This window comes from Charadrius vociferus, unplaced genomic scaffold (genome assembly GCF_000708025.1).
Source record: "Charadrius vociferus isolate BGI_N301 unplaced genomic scaffold, ASM70802v2 scaffold257, whole genome shotgun sequence".
Lineage (NCBI taxonomy): Eukaryota > Metazoa > Chordata > Aves > Charadriiformes > Charadriidae > Charadrius > Charadrius vociferus.
Window position 1 is genome coordinate 1,774,608 of NW_009649473.1, and position 8,903 is coordinate 1,783,510.

The following is an 8,903-nucleotide window of genomic DNA, read 5'->3' on the forward strand; positions in this document are numbered from 1 at the left end:
ATCTTTCCTTGTAGATTCAATTGCTGTAACACGTAACCTTCCTCTTCCCACTCCTGGAATCTGCGTGGAGAGACCTTGGAGATTTGTTAAGTAGTGGTCAATCCTATCGATATCAGACATGGATGAATTCTCTCTCACAATGCTAGGGGGCACTGAACTACCAAGGAAAAAATTGTTCAGAAATCCTTAGACTGAGACCCTGAACTCCTAGAGACACTGAAGACCCTACTGTACTTTCCATTCAAAAAAGGGATCTCAGCCCTGTGTGATGGAACATACTCCCAGATGAAGATGTTCTTGGGCTAAGTTTTTTTTTTTAAAGATTCACTACATTTAGCACCCTAATGTATTGCAAAGGGTGGTGGTTTACATTGTTTTATTGATGCTACATGTATCACTTCCAAATTAGCTAAAGTGATTACTAGGCACTGAAGTAAATTCTGCAGATGATACTATGTTGCTTATACTTCCTATTGCCTTCAAAGACATTACCTATAGTTTGCAAAGTACAGTATGTCCTTTTGGACAAAAAAAAACATAAATAAATCACTGCCTTTAGTAACAGTCTGTTAAGTCATGTCTCTGTATTCCATGTTCCATTTGATTAAAACAATAATAATAAAGATTTTTGTAATCTTTAAAAAGCCATTTTCATGCAAAGATGCTAAAAGATCTTATAAGTTCCCCGACAAATGACAACACTATCCAAATGACTTTTCATTGAAGAGACTCACAAATCAGATAGAATTTCACATCATCTTTAGGTTGATTTTTAACAGCTGTGGAAAGGATAGTAAAGGATCAAGTTTGCTTCCAAATCTGGTAACAGTCTATAAAACAACCAGGGAAGCCCAGTTTAGGAAAGGGCTGAGTATAGCAAGGATACCTCATGTTTGTGACACCTGCCATTGGCAGTTCAAAGAGTTATGGAAGCCAGTATTTTCTGGAGGAGGTGAAGGGGTATGCTGTAGTACAGGAAATAGGTATCTCCAACAAAGGCACCTAGAACCATCCAGCCTAGGTATCATCACCATCCATCCTGGTAAGGAGTCCTGAAAAGCTCTTTAAAGCCCTTAGTTCAGTAATAAACCTCCTCATTTGACATGACTGTGGTCTGGATCTTCTGGCTAGAGCTCTCCAGCCACTTCATTTGAGCACGCTGGTCTCATAGAACTTAGAAAGAACAATAAAACTAAAAATGCCCCATACTAAAGAGAGGTTTGTCTTGGCATACCTGCTACTGAACAGGCATATGGCTCAGACCCTTTCAGAGCAGTGAAGCTATACTGATTTACACCAGCTGAGAATCAGACCAGTAAAACCCTACAAATTAGATTTGCCACTCTACACAGAGAATGACAAGGGGGAAAACCTATTTATCAGATGAGCAAATGCAACTTCCATCTCCAAATACCACCTTATTCTTCTCCAGTCAGATAAGCAGTCATTTTTCAAGGGCATGTTATTAACAAACACAAAAATCCCAGCCATATCCAGACCATGTCAAAATATATGGGGATTTTTAAGGTCAACCTCCACATCAAGCAGCCATCACAGTAGGTTTTAGATCTAAAAAATTTCTGAAGTAAGAATAAAATCACCTGCACCACTTGCAACAACAAAAAAATCAAGAAGAAAACATTGCCACATTTGGCAATTTGTCTGTCTATGAGAACTACAGAGAACTATCAGGATAAGCATTTTGCTTCCAGTCTGGCAAGGATCACCCAGTCTTTGATCAATATATTATGTGAATTCTAATGAAACTGATGAGCAAATATTTTCTTCACCCTAAAAATACAAGCAAGCAAAATCCGGTTGGATTTTCAAATAAATTCACTTAGACTGAGCCTCTATCCTATTAATGTTATACATTAGCAGAAGCCTGAATTTTGATGATGCAAACATTAATGAAACATGAACTTGCATGTTATATGAAGGGTGGGAAGGGCGCCTTGGTTGCACAGACAATAGAGAGCTGATCTTATGAAAGGGGACTAAGACTGGGGCTTGTTTAGCTTAACTGAACAAAGGTGACATTCGATTGCTGTCTCACCGCAGCATAAACGTCAAAGCAGGAAGGAGCTTCAGGAAAATGCTGGAAGAGGAATAAATAGCTGTGAATTAGCCATAAAAAAAAAGTAGTCTTGAAATTAGAAGAATTTAAATAAAAGAGATTCTGGAACAGTCTCCCAATAAGAGAGCTAGGGTGCTTAAAATTGCTTAGATGGAGCCTGACTGCTTGATGAAAGGGCAATTGCCACATGCACCAAGCAGAATTTTGCATATTCATTATTGAGTCATAAACTGAATAACCTGAGAAAGGCACTCATGGGGCAAATTCAAATAGGCTGTTCATCATGCTGTTTTGGAAAGGCAATACAAGGCCATTATTCATTACATTTTGTTAAAGCACCATATAAAACATTGTTCTGACTTTTAAGTAGGATTGATTTCAGCTATATCTGACACATTGCACTACGATTATTAGACATTGTGCATTTGATATTTAGGTGTTCTTCCTGTTCATAACTTCTGTTGACAGAAGCTTAAGCTGTACGTGCTCAGCACCTCTGGAAAACTAGGTCCAGAGGTCATTGGTGTCTTAATAAATAAATAAATCAATTGCACTTACACTCCTGAGCCTGATAAATTGTTTGAAAAAACCCACCCTGAATTTGCTGCGTTACTGATTCAGATCAGCTCAGTGCAATGCAAGCATCAGATGCAAAGTCCTCCTCTTAGATCTGCCAGCTGGATCTAACATTTGATTCTTGTCATTAAGCTCTAGCCGCTGGTAGGGTATCTTTTTTTGGATTCACTGGCATTTATACAGCAAAACATGATCCTGCTGCCATTTAGTCAAGATTCACACCTCTCAATGTCAAGAAATATGTAGTCAAAAGAACCCATGAAATCCTGCTCCTATTGAACAGCTGTAAATATCTATTGTGAGATTCTCTTGAGAAAGCAAGAGCACTGGCCTCTTTGTTAATCGATGTTTGCTGAAGAACCAGTGCCTCTTCAGAAGAAATGGCATTCATTTCCCTTTTCTAACAACATCATCAGGACTGCCAATTTAAGGATCTTGAGATACTCAAACACCAAGATTTATAGTCTCCCTGTTTACTGAGGGAAAGGAAAGCATGAGGTGAGGAAGTGATTAGATGAACTCTACAACAGTTTCGTTCTTAGTTCTTCCCTTTCCCAGTGGAGACGTTGCTTGCCTCCCACTTGTCCTCTTCTGCCTGAAGACATCCACACCCAGAATCTTCGGGCACTATTCTCTAAACAGCAACTGTAAAAGCAAGATGGTTGTTTCACGTATTAGTCTTCCTGATAGGTCCCAGTTTGGATCAGCTCAATTGGGAAGGAAACACGGTGATTTCTGACTGCCCATTGCTATAAATGTTATAAAAGCTGTGAAAGCTTAACCAAGTTCTTCATCATCCAGACATTTCAGAACAGGAGCCAACAGGTTGGCCTTCCCAATCAACATATAAACTTTTAAAAGTGGCCTCATTTCTGGATGCATAAAGCCACCATTAATGTCAAACATCCTGCTGCTTCTCCAGCAAGTTCAACAAGAACTTCAGGTGCTATGCAACTTCACAGGCTCTGGTTTTCAGCTCTTTGTACTAAGATGTCACAAAACAGCAAGACCCAGCTGCTCCCTAAGGCATATGTAGCCAGAGTAACACAGCCAGCAGGACAGACACCTTACCAGCTAGGGACCAGTCTCAAAGTACTCAAGGGAGGTGAGCAGGGCAGCCAGGGATGGCAGCCAGGTTCCACCAGGAGTCCAGGTCATCAGGCAAGATCATGGCAATACGCAGGTCTGGGGCCAAGCTAGGAGTGCAAGTCAAGATCAGGTCTGGTGATGGTTATCACAGAAAGATAAGGCTCCAAAATCACCAGGAAGGTTCATAGCGGCAAGTCAGCCCACAGGTTGCAGTCCAGACCAATGCAGTCCATGGCTGGGCACAGCAACAACCCACAATAGAACTAGAGACAGACACACCTCCAACATAATTGAGATAGGATTCCCAAGCCTGAGCTTAAATGAAGCCCCTAGACCTATGGGCAGAGGGCGTGGGTGGAGATCTCAGTTGAGGCTCGTCAAGGTCATCAAGGTCCATTACTGACCTCAGGGCCCTGTGACAGAAACACAAATGATACTGCAATCAGATAGCAGATGATCATGCTGGGGTAGCAGGAAGACTGTAACATGATTTGGCTCTAAGATAAGTAAGGGAACTGCTGTGTGGATGAAGACATACCCTATTTTTCTGATTCTGAGCAACACTGAGAAGTGCACATTCTTCCCAAGTTACACCAGCTTTACTGGAACGTCAATAAGTATTGAGCATGCAACGTCCTTGTTCTGCAAAGGACACACCACGCATAAGATTTTAGGGGTAGCTTCTTTGTAGCATATTTATATTAAGATACAGATGCTGAGAAACAGAAAGCTAGGGTTTCCTGAGCTGTGGAGGGAAAGAGAGAGGATGTGGCTGTTTCAGGCCTCAGGCAAAGAATGCCAAAGGAAGAGAACTCAGGAAACATATAAACAGAATCAGTTCTGAGAAATGACTTGATTTATCCAAGAAGATTAAAGTTGGTATGATATGAAGAATTATATACCTCTTCCGCAAGCCCTAAAACACACAGAACTTTATAAATCTCACTTACAGGATTTCTACTACAACCACAAAAGGAGGACCAAGAAAATAAAACATTGGCAGTGCTAAGGTTTATTATTGTAGAAAGGGCTAAAACTGGAATGAAGGCATATGAAGAGAGGGACAAATCCTGAGGAAATTAGCAAAGCATTATTAGCTTCACTACTGCCAGAGCTTCCCCTCAGTACTTCAATTAGAAAATGAACACAGTGTCATACATAAAGACAAGCCCCACAATATGCTCAGCATCGCACGCTGCCAACAAAATGTGGAAGCTTGTCTCAAGACTTAAAAACCACCTTGTAGACAGAGACAGACAAACTTTTCTATAGTTGGCTGTCCACATGTTTCTCTAAGCATGGAACACCTCCTAAAAAAAAAGGTATTTGACCTCTCAGATATAAAATAAATACCAGCTGAGCCTCTAACTCTGTTAAGAGCCTAAGGAGGAAGATTAAGAGTAAAATAAATCAGAAATGAAGCTTTTAAATCCTTAACAGTCTAATAAAAAACCCAACTAGTATGACATCCTATCACACACGGTCGGTCGATAAGAAGGAGAGATGAGGGTAGGATGTTAGACAGTAGATGGGACCAGAAAATCAATCTACTGCCGTCTCCCTGCAGCACTTAAAAGAAGCAGGAAACTATTCCATTTTCTATATAGGGAGTGAGGACTTTGTCATTACCTTTCTCTTCCCAGGTAGAGAGTAAGGTTTGGCATTCTTTTGAGAGATACTATCTTCTCTCCTGCAACATGGACTCCTTCATGCCATAGCAGACTTCTCATGGGGAAAAGTGATTTAGCAAAGGCAAGGGATGAAATGGAGATGATGATTGGCAACGTTCTGACATGCAGTGAAACTCACTCCCTGCTCCTTTATCTTCATAGCCATCACCGCGCACCACAGCCCCCTTCTGCACGCTTAGTAGCCACACTTCCATTTGTCTGAGCTTTCCCAGGAACACACAGGATGCCTCAACCATGAATGCTCCTGACATTGAAGTATAACCTCTTTGGATATCTCACAGCTGTTCCTCTTTCTACCCTTTGACTAGGCTCTCCTCTGCTTGTAGAAGTGGACTTTGAAAGAATTTGGTTGTTGATGCCAGTGGGGAACTCCCACGAAGGCAAGGAAGTTGTGTGCAACTTGTTAGTGGGGAAGGAACTTCCGTGTTCTGACCAGAATGTCACATTATAAGTGATGCTCCATGTGATGAAGCACAGACTTTCAAACTAAAGAACCCACCTGATCCTCTCCCACACAAGTTCCTAAGGATGTCCACCCATTGACGATTATTTTCTGCTGATGATTTTTTTAAAATCTCCAACATGAAATAATGCAATGATTACTTTAGTGTGTATGTAGACTATTCAAACAAAAAGAGACAGGACAAGCATTACACAACTAAAGACAAATGATTAACTCAACTCCCTACAAACTCGCCTAAATTCCAGGATGCTTTGGACTACTGGTTAAAATAAATTATCTTTGGATCTTTTATGCAAATATACAGATGTGAAGCTTGTACCATGATGTTGATACATCACGTTTGATGTCTATTGTATTTGAGAGGTTAACTTTCACTCCCATACATATGCAGTGTTTTTGCAACAGCATTCATAATTTCATTTCCAAGGAACAATGCTGGATTGACAGCATTGAAGTCTCATGCCTCTTATTTAGCCGTTTAAAGTCACATTAGCTGTTGTGCAGCAAATGTCCCTCCTATCAACCTGCTTATCTCTGGGGGAGGAAGAAAGAAAGCAAGCAGAAGAGTTTTCAGTACTTTGTTCCATTACCCACTGAAATTATAACACCAAAGAAATATATTTGCCACAAAGTGAGGTGCACACTCAGAAAAGCATTTGAGGCAGTCAGGTCTGCTGCTCCGACCTGCATTTATCTGAAAGGAAGAGAAGTGAGGCCCTGTGAAACCCCATGTTACCTTTTTCTCCTGAGCAGTGAGATTAGGGGTTCTCACAGGTGCATGGGGTATTCCTTTCCTCCGACCTCTGTTTTCAGGCAAAGGGTATAGAGGAAGGCCACGACAGATTTCCTTCAGGCTGGTCATAGCTGCTGAGGAAATACGAGGAGGAAAGGCAAGGCAAACTGGAGAGGTACAAGAAACGAGGAACGAAGGGTGCTGGCAAGCAAGATGCTAAGCGACTGAGGTGTACCACCACTCTGGGGTGATCTCGAAGAGGACAGCTTTTGCAAACAGGCCTGTCAAGCAGAGAGGGCAGGCGGCACAGGTGACACACCTCCCCGCTCTGTGCCGTGCCATTGGCTCTTCCCTCCTCCCCCAAAATGAATGATTCACAGTTTTGCTGTTTATTCTCTGGGTGCTTTGTCAGCTGGTGCTGTGCTAAGCCACTAGAGCAAACTCAGTCACTTTCCAAATCATCTGATTCCCCCAATGTCCTCGTGAGAGACACGGTCTGGGGCATGAACCTTGCCTGAGACCTCAAGGATTGTGTATCTGCATTTCTATAGTTTAGGAAGTAACTAAAGTTAATCATTATTATTCACGTCACTGTTCATACATACTGTTCAGCTCAGATGGGCATTTTTTCTTTGACACCTCTACGTATGGGCTGTTCCTCAGATCTCATCAATTCGTCTTCTAGACAACAGGGGTTGTCAATGATAACAGCAAAATTTCCCCCTTAGGTGTTAGCTCCTCTTAAGCTCGCAGGCATGAATGGATTTTAGTAGTATTTAACTGGAAATGTACTCATTAGCACTGGTAATGGTTTTCTCAAGACAGGCAATTATTGGGAGGAAGAATTAAGGCTTTCAGTTCTCGGTCACTTTTATACCCTACAGTCAACAACTAGAAAGTCTTATGGTACTGCTATTCAGATATCACAAGTAAATGAATATACTTAATTTTGATTTTCCACTTACAGTGCAACATGAACTTTGCTCTCCATTTTCAGCTGTTGTTTAAATTATGCAGGAGCTTCTTGACCTTTATTACATCCACGGAACTACAACTCGTGGCCAGGAAAAATTCTCAAGTGCCACAGTTTAAGCCTGGTGAAATTAACTGGGAGAAACATTTCAGTTAGGAACGAGCCTAAAACCTACGGATAAAAAAATACTGTATTTTCCCACAAAGGCAGCAATCAACAAGCGATGACAACAAAGCACAATTATTAAATGACAGCATCTCATTAATGTCACATTGGCTTTAGCTCTAGGACATATTGCACATCCCCAGCTCCCACTGAAGACGCTTGAGTTGAAAGAACTCAGAACATCCCAGGGGAGCTGAGCACACAGCATACTCAAACCCTCTGAAGGATACTAACTGTCATTTATAGCAGGAGAATTTTGTTTCATAATTATACAGTATTTTAGCTGTTTTCCAACAAAAGACAAGGATAAAAAGGGTAGGAAAAAGCCTCCTTCATATTCTAAAATTTTCTATTGGGTTTTCTTATTAAAAACATACAAAAAAGGAAGATAAGGGTAAAGTCAGAAAATTCTACCCCAAAACCTATCTAAATAACCCTGCCTTACATAAACACCCCAAAGGGGAAATAAATCTGTCCTTATTCTTCTTTGTATGACCCACATTCTCCAAATCCCTCTAAGGTCTGATCCTGCACACACATGGGCACAAGAATAACCTCGTCTACATTTGGGCTCCCATCGGACCTGCTTCCCTCTGTGACATCAGGCAGAAGTGAATAGCGTTACACTGCTGTGAAAGCTGAAGAGAGAGAGAATAAAGCTGGGAGTGGGGGAACTTATTCACTAAATTAAAATTATTTCTAGGGCTGAGCACTTTCACCCCCGATTGCTATGTGCTGGAACCTCTCCATATCGCTGGGAGCTTTGTGTCGGAGTTACCTGAGCAAATCCGACCTCAGGGTCATTCCCAGTGTCGGCTGGGGCAGGCAGGTGTGCCAGCGGTGGCAGAGCAGACACCCCAGCTCCTCCAGGAAGCCACAAGCCCCCTCGCTGCCTGGCTTGTCCCAGCTCACGTCTGTGATTACGGAAAGAACCCCGGTGCCCGTGGCCGTTCGTACACCGCGTGAGCCATACCTAAACCGAACCCCAAAGCCACCCCACTCTCCCCAGGCCTTGCGGGGTGTCCCCGGGCAGTGCCCCGCTGCAGGGCCGGTGTCATGTGCCGGGCGGGCTGGCAGAGGGTGCTGCAGGGACAGCAGGCACCGGCCGGGCTGCCCCCGCCCCGCACACCCCCCCC

General features: G+C 42.4%; 1 protein-coding gene across 1 annotated transcript in view; it reads right to left on the reverse strand.

The window, feature by feature from the left end:
* UROC1 (urocanate hydratase 1) overlaps positions 1-6,758 on the reverse strand; it is a 44,132-nt gene extending 37,374 nt beyond the window's left edge. The window contains exon 1 of the mRNA XM_009889888.1: positions 6,633-6,758. Coding sequence (XP_009888190.1) covers positions 6,633-6,758 — 126 coding nt within the window. The remainder of the gene's footprint in view (positions 1-6,632) is intronic.
* Positions 6,759-8,903: the final 2,145 nt, after the last annotated feature.